The sequence below is a fragment of the Nematostella vectensis genome, chromosome 1 (genome assembly GCF_932526225.1).
Source record: "Nematostella vectensis chromosome 1, jaNemVect1.1, whole genome shotgun sequence".
Classification (NCBI taxonomy): Eukaryota; Metazoa; Cnidaria; class Anthozoa; order Actiniaria; family Edwardsiidae; genus Nematostella; species Nematostella vectensis.
This window is the reverse complement of record NC_064034.1, coordinates 18,285,261-18,313,119: the sequence shown is the minus strand read 5'-3', so window position 1 is coordinate 18,313,119 and position 27,859 is coordinate 18,285,261. Positions and strand designations below refer to the sequence as shown.

Here is a 27,859-nt window from a genome sequence, read left to right as displayed (position 1 = left end):
AATGATGGGGTCCGCAGGTAGCTCAGTGTTGAGCTTATAAAAGCCGCCGCCCGTCCCATCGATAGTCACTTTCTCAAGACCTCTCGCTATCGACACGATGTGGAAGCTTTTGGGAATTCTGCTTCTTGCTGCACTCACGCGTAAGTAATGGAAAATAATGAAGTTCGTTTAACCGTAATATAGTACTGTTTTATCACACATCATTTCACTGTTATGCACCTCATGTCTTCCAATGCTTTTCGATAACTTACGCATTGTTTTTCTCTTGCATATATCGACAGAGGCCGACAAGGAACGTAAGTACTCTAGAAATTATTTTGTGCTTAACACCTGACTGATTTCGTTTTCTTTTTCTTCTAAAGTTGATTTTAGTATTTCAATTTTTAATTTAGTGTCTCAAACCTAAACCTTAACGCCCCTTCTTTTTTGTTTGTTTTTCGCTTTTATTTGGTCGTGTACTTTGGTCAATTCTAATTTATCTACCTGCCTACGCTTCCTTTCTTCCTGTTTTTCTATTGCGTTTGCTTGATGCTACATTCAGGGTGGTAAAGGGTATTATCGTGAAACGGGATTTGGCCATTTTTCACTGTCGAAAAACGTGAAATCGTCCATTCCGACGTCCGTGAAACGTGATTTAACGATTTAAAAGCCCATTTTTCGGTCCGTGAAAAGTGAAAAAGCCATTTTGCCCGGTTCGTGAAACATGATCCATACCCCCCTTTACGACCCTGTGCATTTATGTTTCGTTATATTAAAATCTCTTGTGTCAAAACCATAACCTTTTATGATAAATCCTTACAAAAAGAAGATAAAATTTATCTTTGTAATTTGTTGATTTTGTATGGGTAGCGATGTTCATTATAATAATATTACCCATTATTATGGGTAGCCATAGCCATTATAATATTATCCCCATATTTGGTAGTTATGCCCACATATCAAAGTCATCTCTATATTTGGTAGCCTTGCCCATATATGAAAGACATCTTTATATTTGGTAGCCTTGCCCATATATGAAAGACATCTTTATATTTGGTAGCCTTGCCCATATATGAAAGTTATCTCTATATTTGGTAGCCTTGCCCATATATGAAAATCATCTCTATATTTGGTAGCCTTGCCCATATATGAAAGTCATCTCTATATTTGGTAGCCTTGCCCATATATGAAAGTCATCTCTATATTTGGTAGCCTTGCCCTAATATGAAAGTCATCTCTATATTTGGTAGCCTTGCCCATATATGAAAGTCATCTCTATATTTGGTAGCCTTGCCCTAATATGAAAGTCATCTCTATATTTGGTAGCCTTGCTCATATATAAAAGTCATCTCTATATTTGGGATCCCTATATGTAAACCATGTATTTATCTGTTAGATCCCTGGGTAGGGAAGCGATACATCTTCCAGTACCAGAGCGATGTGATCCACAAGATCCCAAACGAGGCGAACAAGCAGATCGGGCTGCGGGTGAAGTGCCTCGCTCTCTTGGACTACCTGACAAACAACAAGGCGCAGCTCAAGGTGCGCGATCCACCATCCCAGTCAGGTCCCTGTGTATTCGTTTTTATCCCTGTTTTGTATTCGTTTGGTTTGGTATTCTCTTATGGTACAGCTTTGTACTCGTTTGCTATACCTGTGTACTCGTTTGATATCCCTGTGTATTTGTTTGTTATCCCTGTGTACTCTTTTGGTACCTTGAGTAGTCTTTTGTGGTACCCCTGTGAACTCTTTGGTATCCCTGTGTACTCTGTGGTACCCCTGTGAACTCTTTGGTATCCCTGTGTACTCTTTTGGTAAATCCCTGAGTAGTCTTTTGGTATCTCTGTGTATTCGTTTGGTTTGGTAGTCTCTTAGATAGGGCGACCTGCTTAAGGTTCACCTTTGTACACTCTCTGGTCGGTACTTCCCTCTATTTTCCCTTACACTCTGAAACCCTGTGCATTCTAATGATATCCCTGTGACTCATTCCATGCCAATGTATATTCACTGATGTTGTGCGTACAGTATGCATTTCCCTGTATTACCACTATTTGGTAACCCTGTGTTATCTGGTGACATCCTTATGCATTTCCCTGTATTACCACTATTTGGTAACCCTGTGTTATCTGGTAACATCCTTATGCATTTCCCTGTATTACCACTATTTGGTAACCCTGTGTTATCTGGTGACATCCTGATTATTTGGTAACCCTGTGTTATCTGGTGACATCCTTATGTTCTGATGCTTCCAGCTCAAGAACATCAACATCCACCAGCTTGAGGTTCTCGCTGATAAGGAGACGCCCACTCAGATCGATGCCATCCCAGAAGCCATCACGGAGCTGCAGCGCCCGGTAGATGCCGACTTCTCGGTCGGTCCCAGTGGCCTGATCAAATCCGTGAGAGCTGAGAGGGAAGACCCCGAGTGGAGTCTAAACATCAAGCGGGGTATCCTCAACCTTGTACAGATCTCTCCCAGGACCAAACACGAGAACAGTGTCTTCACTGTCATGGAGGTAAGAAACACTGACCCAGTTTTTTTTAGTTCATTTTCAGTATGGCCTTCAGCAGGGCAAGGAGCTACCCCTAAAAGCTTTATTTGATGTAGTTCCTATCATTTTTGAAAATTTTAATTCATCGTTTTTTTAAAGCCTAATCTATCATCCACAGTAAAAGTAATTTCTGCTCACTTGAGTATTCAGGTCCAGTAGTTTTCGATGCCGGTTTTGGCTTACTTGCTAAGGACCACTACGCCCTTTATACGAGATTATTATTCATGATTATTCTGGACCTTATGATATCCTCATACACCCTAGTTTGTGTTTCCTCACAACGCTTTTTAAATCTCGTGTACTTTCTGTTGTAAAAAATGTTCATATGTTTTGCGAAATGGTTATCGAAAAATTAAATTGGGATTGTCATGGCATCCCAGTTAGCTCCTCGCGATAGATTCATCCTTATCTAAGACCCTGTTTACATTCTCAGAACACCTTGGTTGGGTACTGCCCCGTGACGTACACGACCCTGAACGAGAGAGAACGGGCTGATGCGAATGTCACCAAGGTTACCAAGACCATCGACTACCAGCGCTGTCTCCGCAGGCCGGAGATCAAGGAGAGCATCTTCTTTGGAAGAATCTGCAATTCCTGTCAGAAGGTGATCGATCTCGGAGTTATGATAATAATTATAGTTTCATGATGATCACTATGGTTATCGTGATAGTAATGAATGACGTTTGTGATAATTGCGACAACGATTATGACGTTGATGATAATGTTGCCGTAATGTGGATGACGTGGTTGGGGATGATAAAGATGTTGATGGTGATGACGTTGATGAGAATGCAGTAAAGTGAATGACGTTGTTAAGGATGATGATGTTGATGGTGATGACGTTGATGAGAATGCAGTAATGTGGATGACTTGTTGGGGATGATGATGATGTTGATGTTGAAGACGTTGATAAAAATGCAGTAATGTGGATGACGTTGGCGATGATGATGTTGATGGTGATGACGATGATGTTGGTGATATAGATGTGGATGTTGGTAACGATGAAGTTGGTGGTGATGGTAGCGTCTAGTGTTGGTGATGGGGGTCGTGGTTATTGTGATGATGGTAATAACCATGGGTGGTGGTAGTGCGGAGGAAGATTGAGGTGGTGGCAATGATGTGGATGATGGTTGTGGTAGTTGTGGAGGTTTGACGAGGGTATTGGTTTTAATGGCTATGGTCTTGCTAACCCAACAGAGCCTAGGCTTCACCCCCTACCTCCGCCAGGCCGGAAGTATTCGGTACATCTTTGTCAACTGGAAAATGGTCGAGGTCCTTGCCGAGGAGGCCCATGTCGTCACACCAATGTCCGAGTTTGCCGGACAGATCCACGCCATCGTCAAGTAAGTCAGCCCATAACAAATAAATGGCTGTAACACTTTATAGTAATACACAGTCGCCTTGTATTATGTAAAGTTGTAATGTTCGCTTTATCTGATGACTTGATTATCGTCTTCCAGGCAGAAGCTCGTCCTTCTGTCAACAAAAAACAAAGTCGCTAAACGTGAGTTGAAAGTTTTACCCCATACACTTGGACTTCTTCATGGTTTTTAAATTAGGAGCTCAACCTACCCTAAATGTTTGTGTTTTCTTCGTGACATGCAATGCTCTCTGTAGATAATGGAAACTAAAATGCCATTATCACTTGGCTTTTTATACATTGATAGGGTGAAGTAAACCTCTAGATATTTCCCCTTTCTCTCTCCCCGGGGCTCAGTAATATGGGAAATGATTTCTCTCATTTATAAGAGTTCTTGACTCTTCTTTGATATTGTAAAAAATACTTTTTCTTTAGTTATTTTCCTCTGTTTCTGGGCTTGAGTAATATGTATGTGTTTTCCCTCTGTCTCTGGGCTTGAGTAATATGAATGTGTTTTGTCTCTGTGTTTTTAGCTCTCATGAACACTAAGAAGACTGGGCTAAGCTTCAGGGCCGTGCATCCCGAGGAAGAACTTCGAGGGTTCGCTCAGTACCAACAGGGAATTCAGACCAGGGTAAGATCTTTCAACTGTTACAATCTGGGATTCCCTGAATTAAGAAGGCTGGAGAAAGAATTTTTTATTTATTGTATTCATTTTGTTTCTGTCTATGTCATGTGTTGATTGCGCGTACACTTTGCAGCAAAAGCATGCGTCACATTATTTAGCGCTTCTTAGGGAATTCAAATTGCCATCGTCGTCAAATATTTTGGTATAAATCCCTAGCGCTGATGAACTTTTAGCGTCTCTGCTGCTCTCAGTGTTTAATGTTTTAGTACAAATCCTTAGCGTCTTTGTTGCCCTCAATGGTGAATGTATTTGTAAAAAAAATTTGTCGCCCTCCTGCAGGTTAAGCGTCTGATCGAAGTGCTGAAAACAAAGCAGGATCTGACGACTGAAGATATCCCTCGTATGATCACTGAGATCATCACCAACGTCAGGCTCCTTAAGGTCCCCAAGCAGGGCCCTTGCTTCCTGACTGAACTCATCCAGACTATCTTTACTGAGCAGAGACCCAAGATCAGGTAAGGGCCAATGCTCGAAACGTTAACGAATGAACTCTGTTTTTAGTGGGACATTAACATGAAATTTTTACGTGTGAACCCTGCCTATGCAGACCGTCCGGTTTCTTTCTAGATAATTCTAGATAATACTCTTACTCTAACCCTAGCCAGGGATTCCTGGCGATCTAACTTGACTCCAGCCTGTTTCGTTTGTGTCACACACCTCTAATTGAGCTAACTACCAAGGTTGTTACTACTGTTGTTCTCCTGTCGGGTCTCTCGGTGTCTTCTACATGGCTGAGATATTTACCTGAATTTTTTCAAAAGTTGTATTTGCTTTTCTTGGATTATGTAGAGCCATCCTTCTCGATGCCTTCACCATCGCTGGATCAGATGAAGTGACGTTCATTTTAAAGAAAATGGCTGTCCTGAAAAAGCTGCCGATTGACGTCCTTAACCGCACTCTCTTCAACATACCATTCACTCCAAAGGTCACGTTGGCTCATCTGACGGTCGTCCAGGTAAAGAATTAGTCCCTCACCCAGCCGCCCTTAGTGTGGGGAACACTTAGAGTAGACTATCACTAAGTTCCTGTACCTGTTAGTAGCCTCCTGTCATACTTACACTCGCGCTTGCGAAACTCCTACACATGTACGCACCTGATCAACTGATCACCCAACAACTTGTCACACAAGCCACCCACATCAAATTAGCCTTTCCTTGTGCGCTAACCCCTAACTCTAACACCACCTCCTTTTATCCATTTTGTTTATTTTAATCATGTTAAAACATCTCGTCACATTTGCTCCACCTTACCAACCAAGACTTTAAATGTCCCCTAACCCTTGATCTTGAATCGTGACAATTACCGATCATTCGTTCTAATCATGACGTAGTTCTGATTATGTCTTCTATTGTATAACAGGAGCTTTGTGACATGGACCTTCTCAAGACCCCTGAGCACTTCCCCATCCGCCGCCAGTGCTTCCTCTCCCTTGGCGCTCTCGTCAACAGGATTACGTACCAACCGGAGTTCAAGCAGCGAGTCGATGTGCAGATGAAACTGAGCGAAATTGCTAAGGTAGGTCATTCATCCTCAGACGTTATAGCGTGATCGCGAATATGATCTATTCGCCTTGTAGATACCATGTGATTGTTTGTTGAAAGTTCAAAGTATTAATTGCGTGATCAATTTGTAGATGCCACAGCCCTAGGATATCTACTATACTAATATATATATCTGCCTATTGGACGCCAAATGATCGCCTTAAGGAGTTTCAGGATATCTACCATACTAATATATATCTGCCTATTAGACGCCAAATGATCGCCTTAAGGAGGTTCAATATATCTACCATACTAATAAATATCTGCCTATTAGACGCCAAATGATCGCCTTAAGGAGGTTCAGGGTATCTAACATACTAATATATATCTGCCTAATAGACGCCAAATGATCGCCTTAACAAGGTTCAGGATATCTACGAATACTAATATATATATCTGCCTATTGGACGCCAAATGACCGCCTTATACAGGTTCAGGGTGTCCACCGAACTGATATATATCTACCTATTAGATGCTGAATGACCGCCTTATGAAGGTTAAGGATATCCATGAGAAGATCATGTACATCAAGGCGATCGGGAACGCCGGTCTGAGAGCCTGCCAACATGTCATCCTTGCCTACCTTAACTTCGACAAGTGCACCGAGCTGCGAGTCGAGAGCGTCTGGGCGCTCAGGCGACTGATAAATGAGAAGAACACCAAGGTATTAGCTATATTATCTGCACAAAATCTCAAATTCTGAGAGTACGCGACTAAAAGATGTGTTCAAAGTCTCAAAACACATCCCCATGTCGGTATATCCTCAGAAAAGAGGGAGTTAAGATCGGGGCCGGGGTTGGGCGACGCAGGAGTTGTAATGTAAAGTAGGGGGTGATGTATTCTCACCAACTGCAGACTTACCAGAGGGGGTAACCAAACTGAAAATTACGCTCTAGAGGACGAAAGATTAAAAGAGTTATATGGTATCAGTATTCATATTTTTGGACCAATCCAAGTGCCTTGGTTGTCATTGTATAATAGACTGAACCTAAAATTATTTTAATACAACCCCGACTCTAGATTTTACTACTTAGCAATCGCGACCATATGATTTCAACAGAATAATAATGCATATAAGATTAACTACTGAATCTCATCCCGTCACCTCGACTTCTTGCAACATTCCTGCAGGTCACCATGACTGTTCTGAAGCATTTCATTAACGTCACGAACCACCCCGAGGTGCGTATGGCATGCGCTGTGTTGCTGCTGGACAAGGCCCCGACCTTCCACCACATGCAGGTCCTGGTGAACACCATCAAGCAAGAGATGAAGAGCTACGGACAGCGATCAAACCAGGTCGCATCCCTCGTCATCTCCAAGCTGTCCTATATGGCTTACTATAACAATCTCGTGCTGAAAGATAGGTGAGTGTTCTAGAGAGGGTACCCCAAGCTCTCCTACATGGCTTACTATAGTAACCTTGGGCTGAAAGATAGGTGCGTGTTCTAGAGTGGGAACCCTACTTCTCTGTTTTGGCTTTTAATAGCAACTTTGTGCTGAAACTTTGTGTTGAAATATAGGTGAGTGATCTAGAGAAGGCACCCCCTCTCTTCATTTGACTAATGTTTATTAAAAGGTTATGATACTCTCGGTTAAAAAATGTCTGCGAATAGTTTTAACAAAATAACTTCTACTCACGAGACTAAACCTCACTCGTAAACCATTTACTTGATATACCTGTATCTGCTCACTTCTGATGACTGCGACTAATGTTGTAGGGCAATGTGCGCTCGCCTCGCTCTACGGTCCGTCCCGTACTACTCCTTCGGTCTCAGCTACTCCAAGGCCTTCCGCTTGGCTATCTTCTCAGGTACATCTCGTCCATTAGCCCACACATTTGAGCATGATTTGACATGGCATGGTGCTTAGTGACAATGTCCATTAAAAGTACAAATTTTGACTCTAGTACTCTAAACATGTTTGTCATAGATTGTCGTTAGGTTGCCATTTGAGGTCGTGAATTTCAAATTGTAAGTATGACGGTTTTTATCCCTAGATAAGTTCCAGACTGGCTTGGACTTGGAGTTTAACAAGATGAATGTACCTGAGAGCTTCCTCCCACGAAACATGAACGCTAACCTTCGCATGCAGTTCCTTGGATACCATCTGAACATCGCCGAGGTAAAAAACGAGTGTGAAGCTGTCGTTGGCTGTTGTGCAGGAATGTATGATAACTAGGTAGAAAAGATATTTTCTCAATGTCGTGGTAGAAAATTCCCCTCCCATCATTCATTTCCCTATTACCGTCTACTTATCTACTTTTTTTGGGGGGGCGGGGGGGGGGGGGGGCTGATTTATCCAGGGAATATTATATAATCCGCGAGTATCTTAGACCTTTGTCTAAAAGTTTAATTTCACCTTAAGTTTGATTTCATCGTAGGTCGGTGCCCGCATGGAGGGACTGCAGGATGTTATTCAGGACATCGTGTCGGAGATCAAGTCTCGCCAGAAGAGGTCAGTGTGGGAATTCATCTGGAGCGGCTTATCCAGCAACACCGAGGCGCCAACCACCCCTACAACCAACCCTTCCACTGAGGAAATGGTAAGCCTTACGTGACAACTGCCCTGTAAGCAAGCATGAGTACATTCTCTCTCAAGCTTATTATAATGTATAATGCGCAAATGGCGAATACACATGTGAGAAGATGTGACATTGTTAATATTAGAGAGCTCTGTTTTTTTTTTCTGGGTTACCAGTATAGTTTATAATCTTGATTGTTCAACATAGATGATTTTGTAATCTTTGTCAAACCAACTCACTTATTTGACATTTTGTTTGTAGGACGAGTATTCTGGAACGCCTGACCTGCCTACAACTTCAACCCCTCATGTTTCGGTAAATTATAAAAAAAAGTGTTCTTCAGATTTTATTAAACCGAGAATATTGATTGATCAGGATCGCCTTTTTTGAGGAAAACAATTTCGAGTTTCCTGGGTGACTTGTGCTCATAGGAAACGAAGCGGAGTTTGAGAGAGCAAGGAATTCGAGTTATCTGGGTTTATTATGATTTCGGGTTATCCGAGTACAAATTACCTAAAAATTAGGACAAATCTTAAGGAAAGTAAGTTAGGGTTAATGGGGAGTTTGAGTTATCCGAGCTCGATCTAGCAAGGTTCTACTGTGTATCCATTTTATAGTGATCACTTTGCATCATCATATTTAGGAGAAGAAGATCTCGATGTTCGTGAAGTTGTTCGGTCAGGAGCTGAAGTTCACAGAGATCACCCCTAAGATCGTCCAGGAGGTATCGGAACAACTCATCGCCCTTCTGCGAGGCACCAAACAGACCATTGAGACCCCTCTTGGCGGTAAGCGTAAAAATAGTACTACTTGGACTGAAATATCCCTAAGGTTTGCATCTGGAAGGCTAGTAAGGTTTGAAGTTGCATTCTGATGTCTCACCTTTTCCATCCGACCATTTCTTATCAGTACCCCTTCAACATTTTACCTTACTTTTAAACTTTTTTCATGCCATCGCGAATTGTTGCACCATAGATATGGTGAGCTGGTTGTTTTTTCTGTGACATCGCAAATTCTAGATTACATCGATGTAGTTCAGATGAGGTTTTGGATGCTCAAGCCTAGTGCACACTAGGGACAACAATATAAGCATGGGGTCACGGGAACAATATTCTCTCACTCACAAGCGAAATTTCACTAAAATTAATACACAATTCTAGCAGTAATACAATGTTTACATGTTATGTAATGCATTTCTGTTATTTTCCCACCCTTTTCTGGTTGTGACATAACTCTCTTACGTTGCTAGTGTGCACCAGGCATTTAATTACCTGATAAGTTCAACGTTATCTATGTGACCTACAGACATCAGCATCACCAAGAACAAGATATCCATCAAGCAAGACATCACCAAGGCGTTCCTTCCCGTGCACGCGCGTCAACTGGTGCCGACCATGTGCGGCATGCCACTTAACATGCACCTCATTTCCAGCATGGTCAGTGACGTCACCATGGATCTTCAGATCGAGGCTCAACCTTCATGGTGGAGTTTTGCCAAACTGGACACCCTGAAAACCAAACTTCATGTCAAGCCAAGGTACTATACTTAGAGTGGGCTCTCTACTTGTACTGCAGCCAAAGAACTAAAAAGATCGTTTATGTATATATCAGGATCTGTGTTGAAAGGCCCTAGCTGTAGTAGAATATTTTTATAAAAGTACAGTTGAAGCTCTCGTAAGCAAACACCTTGGGAACTGAAAATTGTGGTCGTTAACGGAGCTGGTCTCTTACGAGAGCCTGCTCTCATAAGCGACCACTGTTCGTCAAAAACTTGAACAATAGGTGTTGGTCGCTAACGTGAGTTTAATTAAGATGCTGGAATCTAAAAGTTATCGTGATAACAACGCTGTAATATTTTGGTTTATTTCTAGATTTTAAAACTAGGTATTTGACTTATCATGAGACTGAGTTGTTTTATTTAATAGCAATTAATTCTACGCAAAGTAGCTCGTTATGCTCGTTTATATCGACGACTTAAACTTTTCGTCATGAGAATATCTTCTGCGTCTACGACGATCGCATGGCGTCTTTTGTTAGCCGATTTCTAAAGCGTGCAACAAACAAGTGGATAGCTATTGTAACTGGAAAAATGATAAATCGTGGAGCTGGTAATGGACTAGAGATTCCTTGCATTTATAAATTTTCTGGAGACAAAGAAATGTCAATCCCATGGTTGAAATTGAAGTTAAGAAAATTGTAATTATGAAATTCTTTAATGGTTGCCTACTGGTTGCCCACATGGTTGCCCTACTACGCTTTATATGTGATTTCAGAATGCATTGGATATGATGTTTATCAGGTGTTGGCAAAAATCATTGTGGTCGCTTACGAGAGATTAAAAATCAAAGAAAATCTCAGTTGGTGGTTTGAAATTGTGGTCGTTAACGGAGCTGGTCGCACCGATAAGTTGGTCGCTTACGAGAGCTTAGAATTACAGAGTTTGTTTGACAATTCAATCGGTGATTCGTGATCGTGGTCGTTATCGGAGCTGGTCGCTTACGAGAGCGGTCGCTCATAAAGCTTCGACTGTATGTGCATCCAGTCTCAGATATCGCGTCTAAGCTTGCCATATGTCAGAGTTGTCAACAGACCCATGAATACTGTACTCGGAGATTCAGTGTCAGAGGCAGATCTTTCAGAAGTCTGTCGCTACCATCTGTATGCGCCTATATCCGATTCCGTATTAGTGTGGACAGGGTCTAAGTGCTTCAGTTAGTATTCTTAGTGATGATCCTCCGTTTTTGTCTCTTAGCATCTCGACCTTCACACTAGGTCAGGTCAACGTCCATAACCCTTTCGTGCGCGTGGGAGTCCTGGTGGACAACAAGATGCAGATGCGACCATGGCTCAAGATAGACATGGACTACACGCCCGACAAGCAGTACACATGGAAGATTGAAAACCCAAAAACGAGCCAGGAAGTGTTTGTGATGGCGCCTCACTCCAAAGACCCCTCCATCCAAGGCTTCTGCGGCATAGTGGAGATTATGAAGTTCAAGGAGTACTCGATCGAGAGGAGACATATCAGCCTGGACATCCCGCGCCTGCATCTGACCACGGTAAGGAGGCTCAACACGTTACCAAGGTTACGAGACACAGCACGTTACCATGGCTACGAGGCTCATCATGTAACCGCAGTAACGAGTAATATTATCTCGAAGCATCTATGAGAAAAAGCGGCGCGGACAGTTACACAGGTCGTATAAATCATACTCCCAAACCACTTGCAACCTCTTCTTGTGTACATTATATTGATACCTATTGTACCTGGAGTGGTACCAGTAGGCAGAAGCACCTCGAGACGCTCTTTTTTTTCTGCCACAGATCGACCCAATCTGTTTTGGGGATGCTTTCACTGGAGTGGAGCGATGCATAACGGGAGTGCTGCCCACTCTAGCCGCCCTGCGCCTGCGCGAGGTCCCAGTCCTCTCGACCCTGTTCAGGTCCGAGGTCCACGTGGTATCCACGCCCACTAAAGATGCCGCCGAGTTCGTCACCATCCAGTTGAAGGTCAAGGAAAACAGCGCCCAACGTAAGTCAACTAGATATGTCTGTGGCACCTCGTATACTATGCACAAAGTATGTTGATTATGGATATTTTGGTGAAGGACGGTGAATGATATACAAAGAGGGGTCTTGGTGGGAGGAATGGAGAGTTATCGTTTGTTGCTGAGTCAAATAAATAAAAAAAGGACGTGTTGTATAAATCTATTGGACAAGAGAGCTAAGAGTGTCTTTGTTCCTCCATTTGTAGCTCCCATCCACCCATCAATACGGTCGGGGCTGATTTCAACAATTCACTTGTTCCACAGTTTTTATGTCTGAAGCGAGTATATATACCGTCTGCCAATTTTATGTACTTCTCTTTGTGGTAAAAACACAACCAGAGGCATTGTGATCTTATATTACCACACACCACCATTTTATCCTCACATTTTACCTCTAAATGGAATGCTATAGAGACATTTTTTAAACGTGTTCACTATCATTATTAGAGATGCAAATCGAGGGCACGTTCTCCTCCTCTGGCCAAACCGTCAAGCGCGACTTCCCCATGAACATTACCTTCAACTACCAAACACGCCAACTGATCATCGAGGCTTCCCCCATGCGCCTCCCCGGCTACTCCCCCGAGACCTTTTTTAAGCTGACTGCCGACTTACCCGAGCTAAAGACCTGGGACCTTGAGTTCTTGTTCGGCATCAAGTCGATGCCATACCGAGTACAGATCCAGGGCAGGATTGAGCCCACGAATAGGCGACGGCTGAATCTGACATGCGTGTGGGATAAGGTGAACTATTAATAGCCTTTGTTTGAAAGGGTATAGCCTGTATAGTATTCTTTTCGGAATTCTGATTTGGTAGAGGTTAGATGCCACTACAAAGCCTTGTTTAACTAGGGCTTAATAGAGATAAGAGTATACCTATATAATGGTGTTCAAGGATAATCTGATCATCAACTCGAGCCAAAGTATTCATACATGAACAGACTGGACAATATTTTGGAAAGCTTATTATTTCCAACTCTCCGTGTCTGTTTTACTAACTATGTCTTTTCTTCTTTCCTCACCCAGCTGCCAGTGTATCTCACGACCTTCCTGAAAGATTGGGAACCTCAGCTGCTGTACTTCCTACAGACCTTTTCCTCAGTCTCCCACTTTAATAGCACGCAAGGGCAGAGCCTGGAGATTGTCATGGAGCTCTTGTCACCGCTGACGGCTCTTCTGAAGGCCCGCACGCCTGTCGGTTTCTTCCAGTCCAAGGTGATGTCTCTCCCCGTCAGGATTAACAAGCTCCCAGGGTCACTGCAAGACATCCGAGAACTGGCTTACGGTGAGGGACGTAGTGGGATACCTTAAATCAATGTAGCATTAGCAGTAGCATCATTATCATTGCCATCACCGTAATTATTACTTTTATCAGATTAATACAACATCAGCGTCATAATCAGCAGCATGATCTTCCAATGTCTACAAGATCTTCATCATTTTTGCTATCACTTATGCCATCACCGTTATCCTTTTCAGAAATGTATCATCATCAGCCAAGCCATCATAAATATCATCATCATCATCATTATTACAATAAAACCATCGTCAACTCACAATGTCATCGTTATTATCATCTTTGTCATTATCCGTATCATTATAACATCATAACCATTTAGCAAACATCTGTTACGAATCCCATTCTCATCAAATGGTCATGCGCTTTGTTTTACAGCCGAGTGTCGCCTGAGTCACCAAAAGCTTGAGTTGTTTGACAACCAAAGCATCAAACTGAACCAAGACAAGCCGAAATGCGTGCAGTATGTGTTGGCCCAGGACAGGAATAACGAAGTGTTTCGCGTGTTGGCTAAGCGTGACCAGCAGAACAGGCTGCATCTCCAAGTCATCGTGAAGATCACAAAACAGGTAAATACGTTCACATCTCACAAACTACGAATGCGCCTTGAATGCGCCCCACATGTTAAACGCAAGGAGAGCCTCTGTGGCAAACGGCCTCTCTATTGATTATAGATAGGCTCTAGTTTCTGTCTTGTACATTGTTAATCAATGTTAGGTTCTAGATGGGTTTATATTAATGTATGTTGTGTTGATATTCTAGGTGATTATCAAGACAATGTGCTTGTCTTGTAATTTTTTTTATTAACGCTAGGTTCTAAGTGTGCTTATATAATGCTTTGATGTGATGATATTCTAGGTGATTATCAAGGTCAGCCCCGATCTCACCGTCACGGTCAACGGCAAGGCATGTGAGGATAAGGTGTGCGAGGTCAGCGGAGCCGCGAGAATTGTCAGGCGCGAGCAGCGTATCAAGGTCCAAATCAACTACAAGGTCAGTGTCAATCAACACCAGCGGGCCCAATAGAGGATTGCTGCAGAATCACATGACTCTTTATGTAAAGTAGTCAGTAGTCGAGTCGCTACTCCGTTGTGATACGTCTCAAAATTTGATAAACCTCCTTCCCCTGCTCTTCTTAGCAGATATTTCCATGCGGCTCTTCCTTTCTCTACACATAAAATAATTTAAAGTAAAAAAAGAGAGACCCCCAGCATTACATTTCTATTACTCACTGGTCTGCAACCTGTTACCAATTACAGTATAATCAGTATAAGAAATTGCGGATTTTTATACTAAAAAATATAAGAACTTGCTTAGCCAAAAATATCACAAAATTCTTATATGAAGGACTGCTCATGAAAAATGAAACACGAAAAAAATTTTTTTTGTTCTTTTTGTTGTTCTAGCTCTCCTCCCTTCACGTGGTCTACATGTCCAACAGGATCCAGGTCCACGCCAATCCCTTCCTCCAAAACCGTCTGCGAGGTCTGTGCGGGGACATGAACGGCGAGCAGTACGATGAGTTCCAGTCCCCCACGGGAGAGTTTCTTAACAACGCTGACCAGTTTCAGAAGGCCTGGAGGCTCACATGCTAGATCAATCGCCCAAGGTATAAAACATTGCAAAAAACGTTTATACCTTATAGGCCTCGGAGGCTAGTAGCTGAGAATTTAAATCTCAATTCATCTTCATGTTAAAAAACAACGGAGGCCAGTGGCTGAGAAGTTAAATCTCAATTCATCTTCATGTTAAAAAACAACGGAGGCCAGTGGCTGAGTAGTTTAATCTCAATTCATCTTCATGTTAAAAAACTTCCCCCCGCCTAACACAACTGGAGTGTTCCTCGAAGAAGTCAAAATACAGTGAAGGCTAAAACAGGCCCGAGCATGTAGCTTTCTTTTATCGACACTTCGAGTTTTTAGAGCGGGCATTGACTTTTGTTTAATGACACGTTTTTTTCGAGGAAACAATCTTAGGCACTTTGTTTTACAACAAGCCGCAAGACACCTAACTATTTCTTCTTCGTTTCTATTCTTCACAGAACAAGATCCTACACGACAAGCCATGGACCCGGAACCAAGAAAAACATTTTTATTTCTTTTAAAAATTTGATTAGCTTTTGGCATTTTTTTGTGTGTGTGTTTTTGAGTTTGTGTTTTGTGTAGATGTAGCAGCTCTTTTGTCACGGGAAACCTTCATTTTTTATGTCAGAATAGTAAAAAAAAACATTAGTATTTCTTTTTTAAACATTCATTTATTTATTTTATTTTAGATTTTATTTTACCCCGAAACACCCTTTTGTTATATAGATAATTATCATGTTTTTATTGCAATAAAATTTTGGGAGGAACATTATGTTTTGGTGTACATTTTGTTGAAGCTCTCTAGATGTTAAAATATACTTTAATATTAACTCTTGTCAACAATTTCCAACTCCTAAACCGCTTGTTTCCGTCAGTGAAATTATTTTAAAACTATTAACGGAACTGCATCCGCCTCATTGTTGTCGCATGATATAATTTAAAGGCTTTTTATTAAGGGAACAGTTATGGCAGTTTTTCTATTGGAATTCTTTAATTCGAGTTCGCTGAATACTCAATAACGTAGTAAATGCTCCATTGTTCTTTTTTGTAATCATAGAATTTGTTTGCAGTGCGGACGGCTTCATTCCGTTTATTTTTAGATTTCACCGACGGGAATATTTATCTAATTTCACGAAACACCAAGAGAGCATTATTGTCCTCCAACTTTATTACCTCAGAATGTTATGACTATGGAAACTAAATGATATCTGTAAGGAAACGTGCCAAAGTCGCCTGCCAAAACGCTTTTAGTAGGAGCCGATTAGGATTATCAAAGTGCGATCAAAAGTGCCACCTTAAATATATGACCCAAAAAGTTATCCACTCAACCAATGGCGGCGAATTTATTGACATTCTCTATAAACTGAAAAATGTGTCACACCGTTGATTGGTTATGGAGTTCTGTTCTTACATCCAAATCTTTCTGATGTCCTTCTCTAATTGTCGTTTAATATTTTGCACCAGTCTGCAACATCGCAGTCACTCTTCGGTGAAATTAATGGAATTTCAATTAAAAAGATTGTAAGACAAACAAATTAAATGTAAACCGGACTTTCAGTCGGTAAGATCATTTCCTTTGCTTGGATACGCTTTCTAGCTCCCACGCAGGAAAAGCGAATTATTGCTTTTTGTCAAATGATTGCTTTTTGTCGATTAGATTCGCTGCCCGAATCTGAATGCTTGAGCACTTTTCGAGCTTGACTCTTCTTGTTATATTTGATTCTTATTTTCATGGAGAAATGAGGCCGGCACTAAATAAGGCTCTTTGTGAACGTCGTTTCAACCAAGCATTGCTCTTCATAAAATCGGGAATTAATGTTAATTTGCGTGATCAGGATGGAAACTCGCCACTTTTGCAGATTTGTGACATAGAACCTGAAAAACTAGCAGTGGTGTTTGCAAAACTTTTGGTTGACAACGGAGCGAAAATAGCGCTCAAAGACAAACATGGAAGAAACGCTGTCATGAAAGCTGTTTTAAGCGAAAAAGAGCAGCTATTGACACTCTTTTTAACAAGAGTGAGTAGTTTTAATATCAATGATAGGGACAAGAAAGGTAACACGGCGCTGTTCTATGCCGCATCTATCGGGAACTTCGACATCCTTAGAAAACTGGTGGTTGTTTACCGCAAGTTCAGACTTAGTGTCGATGTTACCAACAAGGACGGAATTACACCACTCATTCAGGCCTCGAAAAGCGGAAATATGCTGTGCGCGCAGCACTTGTTAAAAGAGGGGAAAGCTTCACAAGAAATTCGCGACGATATAGACTGGAAAACTGCTAGGGAATGGGCGAAAATGGTGAAAAACAGTTGGCTCAGTCCATTGTCACTATCGGGAAGTAGCTCGGATAAAGTTAACAAAAGCAGCGTTAAGATTCCACGAATAAATGCGGAATTTAATGCTAGATTTGAGAATGGCGAGGAATGTCCTGAAAGACCACATACCGCCCCTACAGGCCATAAAGCAAAACAGTCTCGTTCTCAAAGAGATGAGCTCTCTCTTTTGTTCGAGCTTTATCAATGTCAACTTTCCACTTCATACAGAGTGTGCCCTGTTAAGCCAACAAACAGAATCACAGAAGCCGAAATAGAAAAGGAAAGAGAAGAATCTCCTTCACCGCAGATTCAAAGAAGAAAAAGCAGTCTATTCAAGACTAAAGGTGAAGACATTATCAAGCTTCAGAGGAGGGGGTCCGTTATATGTTCGCCCACGCTAGGCGCCACCGGCAAACGTTTATCTCAGTCCTTTCCGGGCTCCCACATGGAAAGAGGATCTCTTATGGGTAGGCTGTCTAGTTCTAGCCTCAAGATGGAGCAAGTGAGAGCTACAGGAAGACCAAAGCCTCCCGTTCGCAGCAAGTCTGTCATGCCTATGTTATCACTGAGGGCGATAACAGAGACAGAATACAGCAACTCAAATGATGAGCTGGGCGGTGCAGGACACTACAACAATATGGCAGCCAAATATTGTCATAGTAACAACGGGTTCTAACCCATGAGATTAAAGTGCTTCACCTTTTCCTTGCAAGCCCATTTGACTTTTTTTTACAAACTTCAAACAAAGTGCAAAAAAGTGTGCCCTTCTGACATTTTCTTTCTCCAAAATCACAAAGATAGTCTTCCGTGTTTCTCAACAAGGTTATCTGGGCAAAAAATATAAGCTTTCACTTGCGCAACTGTCTTATAGTAACAGGGTTATTATTAATTTCCTTCTTAGGGTTCCTTACTCGATGATAACTTGGATATCATATGGAAGGGCAAACTAATTACTCCCTTAAGATATATTAATAAGGCACTTTCTTTTGAAAACAATTCTGGAAACGATAATATTTGCTCAGCTGCCGAACTGTAATAACTGTTATGCGGCTAAACCACTTTTCTCATGCGCAAGGATTTGCTAGGGATGCACAGTAGTAATAGATATCATCTGATCGTATCGAAGAAGTACGGTCCCTAAATAGGAAACGACCCTGGGCGGTCTCACCTCCCTAGACAGGCATGATTCCATTCCTTTTTCGTTCCTGTATGGAGGTGTTCTAGAATGCTTCCAGAAGCAGTAACAGGGTTTCATAGATGGTGGAAGCAGAAGAGAAATTAAAAACTCTTGGGACTTTGGACATCTATGGTGCAGCAAAACCATTGGGGGACTTTGTGCTCTTATGCATAAATACTTTCGTTTGAAGAATAAGATTATTAGCAAATCTGTTACTGATTGAATTTCATAATAAAACCAACTATCTTGCATTGCATTGCTGTTTGCAAGTAGACCCCTCCCCCCCCCCCAAAAAAAAAGGAAAAAGTAAACACATTAGGCTTAAATTTGCATACAGTATACCATGGTCCTATGATGCCGTGCTGAACAATGAATGAAGGCTGAGTGAAGCAAGCAACAACACAAGCTGGTATCTTCTGATTCAAGCTACATGTGCTTACTTCTCAGATCATCCAAGTAGAAATAATAAGCCATGCACTGCTAAGATGACATGAATTAAACAAAACAAGGCAGTTTAGCTGGGAAAATAGAAAAACCTACATAATCTCTCTTTAAAAAACACACATGAATGTTCTCCTTCATATTTATTTTATCTTAGTTATCATCTACCTAAAGAAATCAATATATGTATCTATCTTTCTAATAAAAGTTTGAGCCCTGGAACACCGCATGTACTTTAATCATCTTTAAAAAAAATAAATAAATCAGTACTTTTAGTGTGTAGTATACTGAAAAGGAGAAGTTGAATAGCTGACTAAATATTAAACAAATCGACAACAACAAAATGTTACAATCATTTTGGAAACTCAAACAAATGAATCCAAGTCTAGGTATTGAAAACCCTTTACTTGATATGATGATTTGCAGATTAGACCATGACTGACTTTTAGTAGACTTTGAAACCTTCTGAACTGTATTGCATCTGAAAATGTCCAAAAATGTACTTCAGTCTTTAAATCCTTGACATGGACATTATACAGTTTAGGCTTTGACTGGTTTGGGTTTCAGTAGAAAACCATCATATCATCTGAAATCCTTGACTTGTACATTGTACTTGAACAATATTTCTACAAGTATAGCAATAAGAGTCTGACATTCCTGCCTATGCGAAATGTGGATATCAAAATTAACTTGTACAGGACCCGAAATAATCCCGGGACCCGAAATGATCCCCAAAAGTACCCCAACTGATCCTCGGACCCGAAACGATACCGAGGAGTCCCCGAAATCAACCCCAAGGAATTGCGGTAATGGACAAAGGGAAAGCAGAAATACTTGCAATTCTTGAAGCATAAAAAAGGGTTAACAGCGACTCGATTTTTAAACAACTTGACCTAAAAATATTAAATTCCAACACAATACTTCTATTTATTACATTGCCCGGCATTAAACCCATAAACAGAGTCCAAAACAAATACCCAGCTTTAAATTGCTACTGAAAGGAAAACAGCATAAACATAGCACACCTTTGCTCAGATCAACCAAACTTTTGACCTTCCATCACACTCTTAACATTTTGCTGTTCTGACATATGACTCTGACACTATAAATCTCATTTCCTGTAAACATCACCCCTAAAAATTAATATTCATTTGACAACCAAACATGTATTTCACCACAAAATCCTTGTTTACACAAGCGAATATTGACTGACACATTTTAGGCAGCCGGTTTGGCCGAGAAGATGGAATGACAAAAGCACACTGAGTAATACACTCGAACAACCCTTCTACTACCGATGCAAAATATTAAGAGGATGTGGCTTTTGTTGAAAGCAATATTATGTGAGTTTTGAATTTCCTCATGTAGTCGTGCGTACACCCCGGCATGATCTCATGATGACAGGTCTTTCATTCACCGAAAACAAACATGCCAAAAAATAACTTTAAAACATTTCGCTTCCCATGAAAAGCAGCATGTCCTATATGTGAAGACTTTCTTTTATGGCTTGTTATGTAAAAATGATTTATCCATGCCGGGTTCTTCAAATTAATATCACAGGAATTGTTAGTTGACCCCAATTTCTGACTCGACCACTGTCGTATATTAAAATCTTAATACTATAGTTTTAGTTAATGTAAATTTCCTTTTAATAACACAAACAAAGCTAAATGTTTCATATGTTTTTAAAACTGAAAGCCAATCCTTACACATTCCTTATGCTGTCCATTACTCTAATTCCTTGGGGTTCATTTTGGGGACTATTGGGGATCGTTTCGGGTCCCGGGATCAGTTGGGGAACTTTTGGGGATCGTTTCGGGTCCTGGGATCATTTCAGGTCCTGTACAAACTTTACAGTTTTTGCACAGTTCTTGTGTTCAGTTTCTCATCATGTGACATTCATTCGAAATATATTCCCTCCGTCTCATCTTTATGTTTAGCTTCTTGTAATATGCCATGCATTGCTGTTTATGTCATATTTCAAAATATTTCCTTTTTCTCAATAAATACTGAGGTATTCCTCAGTTACTCTTTCTACTGTAGTCCTGGTGAAGCCCTCTCGTGGCCCTTATAAACTTTGAGCCAAGATTTCTGTGAATGTGGTTAAATAAAGTCATTTAAAACACAGTTAGGAGGGCAAAGACACCATACAATAAAGCGCAAGGATATGCGACTAAGGGTTGCTGGTGATCCATCCCTAGTGCTATGACAAACAGCTTAGACGACACCAGACTGCACCAACCAATCGTCACGGCAGTTAGTACAGAGCCCAGTGCACCTTGCAAGCTCACAATCAAGGCAATGGCAGACAGTCCAACCATTGGTAACAAACAGTAACCAAGCACACTGACAACTGTGGAGAAGGACACATCAGCTAGGCTCATCAAATTGAGAATTGCATACATTGCAATACATCCAAGCAGGCTGTATCCATAGATATAGCCGAATGTGACTTTGCCATGGAGTAGTAAAATGCCCCCAAAAGCCAGGCAAAACAGCAAAGGCCCTCCTAAATCGGTATCGTCCATAATATGTTGGTCTGTTGGTTTCAATGGGTGAAGAACGGACAAGGTCTTCTGCCAAATGTGATCCAAGTTTAATCCTAGCTCTTCTAGTAAAGGAGGTTCGTCCTCAAAACCGCTCGTGTGGGCTTCGTCTACTTGCTTCACTCCTCCCATCTGAAAGGAGTTCCCGGGGTAATCTTGCTGCTGGTGAACGTTTGGGTCGTAATAGTAGTTTCCTGCATGCTGGTCATATTGATTCTGCTGATTGTAATCATAGCCTTGTTGCTGATGATTTTGATCGTAATTCGTGTTGTAAAACCCATCCTGGTAAAAACCCTGGTCTTGGGGGTAATAAGCGTTGTTGTAGTCGGCCATTTGCTGAGACCAGGACAGCCAAAAGAGTAAGAAATTATTATTTCAAACAAATTTTCAACCGATCCCCTCGACCCGGCTTTTCAATAACACGTCGACTGAAAAGTATCTAGAGCCCAGTCCCCCATCAAGTTTTCCGAGCTGTCGAATGTAAGTCGAATGTGAATCGACTAATGACAAGAATTCGAAATTACTAATATCATCGAATATCTAATCTCAGATTTATTTTTAATGCTTTTCTTTAGTTAATTTTTATTATATTTTATTATATTTTTTTTTCTTTTGCAGGCTTGTGCCTTTTTCTGTGCCTGAAGATAAAAATAATCTAGTCGCTCGATAATTTATCGTGAAACTCCGACACCAGCTGACCAGTTTTAGGTGTCAGTGGAATTTGCGCGCTTATTTCGGGGCTTATTTCATCTCTGGAACTCGAACTGCAGTTTTTACCAAGATCATGGATTTTGTTGCGGAAAGCAAGCCGTACCGTATAGCACTGTACTTCTTGACATTAGTTGGCAGTCTACTATTCGTCTTGTGGAAGGCAGTCGGTGTTTCGTTGGCTTGTCGAAGTCTCCCAAAGCGATGGCTTGTGTTCCCTCTTCTCGGTTTCACCTCAATAACTGTGGCATGGAGAGAGATATACATGTTTATGGTGGAGGGGGCGAGAGAGTTTCCTGATTTCCGTACTTATCTTAAAGAGTCAGAAATCATTGTTGAGGTGATACTTTAAAGAGACAGGTTAAACCTGCTTGTTGGTCTTTATGTCAGGGTAGCGAAGGGTCTAAAATGCAACCCGGGATTCGCCCTTATTTTAGGCCAGGAAACTAGATTTCGGTGCCCGCGACCTGGATTTTGGTAACCAAGGAAAAAGATGGGATTTGAGATAAAAGATTGAATTCAGAACAAATCGGACAGGAAACAACATTAAGACCCCCTTTCGAACCTGTTCTGTTTGTCTGTCTTTTTGTACATTTATGAATAATTTTTTTTTACATGAAGGGCAATTTTTTAATGACCTTTAAAAAGGTCATTAAAAAGCCTGAAATTTTGAATGTCTGAAATCATGGAAACCCTAAAAGAGTGTCACACAGTTCTGCAATTAACTCTTTGTCAGCCCATGAGATTTGCCTGCGTCCAGGGCTCAAGGTGACTCTGGATAACCCTATTGTATGATGATACTGTAGCCTGTTATGAAATACAGTAGTGGGATTAATACAATGTATGAAAAAACTGAATTAAGTAGATCATTCATAATTCTTTGTATTATTTCTGCTTGTATGTCTCTTATGTACAATTCCCTATAAACACCAAATTTTGATTTTGCTTATCTGTTTATTTCCCTAGGCATATAGTGTAGTGACCAATACCAATGAGGGTTACTGGTGGTCTTCTCAGCTCTTGATGTTTGTCCTCCCATATGTGGTATTTATCAACACAAAGGCAAGACAAATCAACATTCCCACTCTAGAGCTGTGTGCATACACATGGCTAGGCTTTGGCGGAGCAATCAGCACCTCCTTTGCACTATTTATCTACCGCTACGATGTAACCACTTACATGAAAACAACGAAAGAGCTCACAATAGTTGAGTCCAAGATAGCAATGCCAGGAATTGCAGCACTTTTTATATGTCTTTGGTCAGGATATATGAACACTATTTTCTTATACACCTCTGTGGATTCGTCCTTCAAAGCCTATCTGCTGCTCTTACATGTTTTTCTCTTTCTTCCAAGCTTGCTTCCAGCATTACAAATGAAACATAAGGACAATATTCTGGATGACAACTTGAAAGGCTTTGTCCCTTTGTTGTATGCCTTGTTAGCTTTCTTTATTGCATGCCATCATTTTTATTTTTCACATACAATTCTACATTCTGACTTTGCACCAGAAGCCTTTGTGAAGCTTATTGCTTCAGGTTTTGATCATCACAGCCAAAATGGAATCTCTTCAGATCTTGTTTTTTCATTCCTGGTTTGTGTCTGTTATTTCTTGGTGAAACCAATAGGAACTCCAGCTAGTTCGCCCGTGCTTATTCCCTTTATTTGCTTGACTCCTTGCTTTTCCCTTGGTTGTACATTTTCCTTGGTTATGCTCTATGATGAATTCTTACAAGAAAACAAAACCAAACAAAAAACTGAGTAGGTTTTTTTGGAATGGTGTTAAAAACAAGGTTTTGTAGTAAAACAGCCAACATAGAGTTGTAAAACATCTGTTTACTTTAGACAACTTAACTTTAATTATGGTAGTTAAGGTAATAATTAAGGTATTTATGTATGAGTAATCCATGGTGTATGTAATACTTCCATGTAATTTTACTGTTTGATGGATGTAGAACTACAACATACTGTTACATTTGTTGAGTCACAGAGAAAATTCTTTTGCATTGGTTGTGACAAATACAAAGAGACATTTACAAAAACAGCTGAATTATTTTCTTTGAATTTCTCTGTTAAGAACATTGCAAACCATGTTTGTCTAAAATCTTCACAAAAATTTGCTGACATTTCGGGAGCGTGCTTTCTGTCAGCTCTTTTAGAATATTTGCTGTTTTAGAATGTATTTGTTTTTGATATTTGAAAGCATGTCAAATCAATCTTCAAAGACATTGTCTAGGGCTAGGCTAGCTAAAAACAAGGTATATGTGCATAACATTTAATCATATACATATGTTGACCCAATTATGTGTGTGTGGTTGTCTGTGTATGATCCTATGCATACACTTATGCAAATTCCTATCAAATCAGTGGAGGATACAGGGGTGGTGGTGGAAATCCAACCCCTTTTTGAGTAAAAAAAAAAAGAATGAAAAATCACTTTGTTTGAGGAAAATAAAATTTGTTAGGGACGAGAGGTACTGTCCATGTGCCTTTGCCAGCTTGACTTTGCTGACGCGACAAATCCAATTCAGCATGAAGTATTTTAAGATCTATGTGACCACCAAGAACCACTGGATCAGTTATGCCTGGTGCACACTAGTGACATAACGACATTACGCCATAGGCGCGTGCACCCTTATGTTCAAGTGTGAATGTTTCGACATATTGTCATAAGCCAAACATTTCTTTAATGTCATTATGTCCATGTCGTTATGTAGGGCCTTAAAGAGTGCGCGTGCCTATGTTGTTATGTCATTATTTCACTAGTGTGCACAAGGCCTTATAAGCCGTCTTTCTGGCTATTATCCACCCCCTCATTTTGAAATCCTCGATTGGCCCTGCAAATGTTGAAATAACGAAGAAATGACAGTCAGGTACAGCCTTTGGCACCTGAATCAACCTATAAATCAAATTGTTGCGTCTTTCTTGATTCAACAGTTTGGATCAAACCACGAGATTTAACTCAATGAAACAAGACACAAATTTACCAAAAACGAGATGGCGTCGCTTCTCGCTCACATGTCTACTCGCGGGCATGCCTGGTGTGCGCTCGGCACCAGGTCCACACGGCCAACTAGGCCAGAGGCCTTTACAGACATAACACAAATGGTGGTGGGGGCTTTTTACTAACACTATCCCTTTGTGCATGTTCAAAGAGTCTTCCGATTCTGCTATCCCTTAGGGGGTCTTATGATAATGGTGACCCAAAACTTATTTTAAAATAAACCACATGTCAACCGAGCGGGTGATCGTCCTATCTTTTAGGTATAACATTTCGACCAACTGCTATCCCTTAGGAGTTGTTGAAGGATTTTTCCGAGTCTGCTATCTCTTAGGTTATAAAATTCGACCAACTGCTATTCCGTAGGGGGTGTTTAACGGTTTTTTTTCTATTCTGCTATCTCTAAGGGTTTATATTTCTACCAAATGCTATTCCTTAGGCGGTTTTTAAAGGTTTTTTTCCGATTCTGCTATCTCTTAGGGTTAAAAATTCCTTCTACCACACCCATTTTTTAATCTCTTAGGGGTAATTATCGGAGTTCCCCCGAGTTACTAAACTGAAGGGGAGGCTACTAAAGGTACCCTTAGTCTTCTTTTCCGACTGCTGATCTACCGTACATGCAATTGACTGAGTGACACATTTCTTCAAAATTTTAGTTAGATTTTTTTTAAAGTCTAATTAAAGTTTAAATACGTTCTTTCAATTTCTCTTTATTGAAAAAAGATCAAGGTGTTTTTATCAAGTTGATGTAAAGTCATATTTTTTGCAAGGTTAAGGGCTGCTTGTATGGGTGGTAAACTTTTTTTTTATTGCATCAAGGTGTGCGGGACATAATTTCGTGATGAAAATAAACACCTGACCTATGATGGATATTAAAATATTTTATGCTAAACTTACATTACAAAAGAGGCTGTGTGTTTTTAATTCGAATAGTGTAATAAACTAGGATTTGGGCGCTTTAATAATGTAGGTCTTAATAACATTACCAATATAGGTCTTGATAACAATCTAGGAAATACTTTTTCTTTGTTTCTTCGTTTTCTATAACAAATGTTTCATATGAACTGTCGTACACACGAATGTCTAGTTCATAAAATTTTGAATGCTCCAAAATACAAACTTAATATTCAAAACTGCGTGTGTTCTTGACACAGACGCTTTGTCCAGATATAATCAATTTCTTACAGTACACCACTTGCGGTGTAAAGATCTCAGAAAGACCAAAATTACACCGTACTCAATCGCAAGTTGACGAAGTAGTGGGGCTGTACTTCCATTGCGACGATACTTGTGGCGTGAAACATTGTATGTATTATGATTTTTAGCATTCAGGTATGTGTTTCCCGACTTTCTGTCCGATTAAGTTATACCATAGTCTCCTTTGTGTAAAGTAAGTAATTTACCGATAAAATAGGTAAATCAACCTTGCCACGAATATCCCTTTATTGCCACGACTCTTGTTGGTTATGCGTACAAAACACTACTAAGGTTATCCTAGGTCACCTGATATCCACGCGTCAAACTTAATCTTTAACTACTTACGTGCGTGACGTTACTACGTAAATATCTATCTTAACACTCTCCCCTTCTGAAGAAATGTTGTCATAGTCTGTTTACTTTCTCTGTTGCTACTATCTTGAATCCATTTGTCACAAACAGATGTGGATTGGGTTGATCAGGCCCTCCTCAACTCATGTGTCACTTTCATTGTTCATTTTAACCATTCTTTAACTATTCTAAAATCATATTCTAATATATAAAAATATGTATCACGTACATTTCCTTCGTGCACATCTTGCACTTAAATATTCATAGTCAGTGGCTTTTTTATATTTTTTAATTGTAATAAATGTTATTCTTTGAGTAGATACACGAGTGTAGTTATGTATATGTCCACTAATTAATATGTTGCTTGAGACGCTTGGTTGACATGTGACATCATACCGTATCCTAATGGTGACGTCATTTGATACTGCGGAATTCCAAATGAGAAGGAGTACTGCTGGTTGTAATTGTTGTAAGAATACAACTGCTGATCTCCTGCCCCCTCTGGTTTAAGCTCGTACACTGGGCTATCTGGTGCCTTTCGTTTAACCACCACATGAACCTTTTCTTCCCAGTAACTTCGAAGCTTGCCAGGACCTCCACGAGGGGTTAGGTTCCAAATTAAGACCCTATCTCCAGGTTCTAGTACTGAAGAACGAACTCTCTTGTTGTACTGAATGCAATTTCTCTGACTGCTTTGTGTGGTTGTCTTAAGTACCTGGCTGTATGCTTGTCCCATCGCAGTTTTCCATTTCTTGTAATATTCTGAGTGTGAAGCTTTGTCTTTGTCCGAGTCCAGGCCAAACATAAGGTCAATTGGGAGTCTTGGTGAACGGCCAAATAGTAGTTTGGACGGCGCAAACCCTGTTGTTTCGTGCAGTTGTACGCATGTACAAGCTTATGTACATGGTCCTTCCAGTTTTGTACATTTCAGGAAGTGTTTGCATCATTCCTAGTAGGGTGCGGTTCATTCTCTCGACCAGTTCATTTCCCTGAGGATGGTACGGGGTTGTCCTAGAATGCATTACACCTGTCAATTTCTCTAGGTGTTTAA

At 40.7% G+C, this 27,859-nt stretch overlaps 4 protein-coding genes across 4 annotated transcripts; 3 read left to right on the top strand and 1 right to left on the bottom strand.

Moving 5' to 3' along the window:
* LOC5514430 (vitellogenin) lies at positions 1 to 15,843 on the top strand. The gene is made up of 27 exons (XM_032384064.2): positions 1 to 140; positions 282 to 296; positions 1,376 to 1,521; positions 2,232 to 2,495; positions 2,965 to 3,135; positions 3,729 to 3,874; positions 3,992 to 4,035; positions 4,425 to 4,525; positions 4,859 to 5,034; positions 5,369 to 5,534; positions 5,939 to 6,094; positions 6,593 to 6,784; positions 7,252 to 7,487; positions 7,842 to 7,933; positions 8,120 to 8,244; positions 8,504 to 8,665; positions 8,906 to 8,959; positions 9,288 to 9,432; positions 9,950 to 10,181; positions 11,397 to 11,703; positions 11,969 to 12,176; positions 12,640 to 12,935; positions 13,218 to 13,476; positions 13,867 to 14,057; positions 14,347 to 14,481; positions 14,895 to 15,097; positions 15,530 to 15,843. Exons 1-26 carry the CDS (start codon positions 98 to 100, stop codon positions 15,081 to 15,083), a joined length of 4,251 nt encoding a protein of 1,416 aa, XP_032239955.2. The 5' UTR covers positions 1 to 97; the 3' UTR covers positions 15,084 to 15,097; positions 15,530 to 15,843.
* A 146-nt stretch (positions 15,844 to 15,989) lies between these two features.
* On the top strand, positions 15,990 to 19,251 carry LOC125563785. The gene has a single exon (XM_048728335.1). The coding sequence runs from the start codon at positions 16,748 to 16,750 to the stop codon at positions 18,062 to 18,064; it is 1,317 nt and encodes a 438-aa protein (XP_048584292.1). The 5' UTR covers positions 15,990 to 16,747; the 3' UTR covers positions 18,065 to 19,251.
* A 1,754-nt stretch (positions 19,252 to 21,005) lies between these two features.
* LOC5514429 (protein YIPF5) lies at positions 21,006 to 21,994 on the bottom strand. Its single transcript, XM_001634564.3, has one exon. The coding sequence runs from the start codon at positions 21,883 to 21,885 to the stop codon at positions 21,124 to 21,126; it is 762 nt and encodes a 253-aa protein (XP_001634614.1). The 5' UTR covers positions 21,886 to 21,994; the 3' UTR covers positions 21,006 to 21,123.
* A 244-nt stretch (positions 21,995 to 22,238) lies between these two features.
* On the top strand, positions 22,239 to 24,560 carry LOC116619357. The gene is made up of 2 exons (XM_032384079.2): positions 22,239 to 22,600; positions 23,227 to 24,560. Exons 1-2 carry the CDS (start codon positions 22,337 to 22,339, stop codon positions 24,022 to 24,024), a joined length of 1,062 nt encoding a protein of 353 aa, XP_032239970.1. The 5' UTR covers positions 22,239 to 22,336; the 3' UTR covers positions 24,025 to 24,560.
* The last annotated feature ends 3,299 nt before the right edge of the window (positions 24,561 to 27,859 follow it).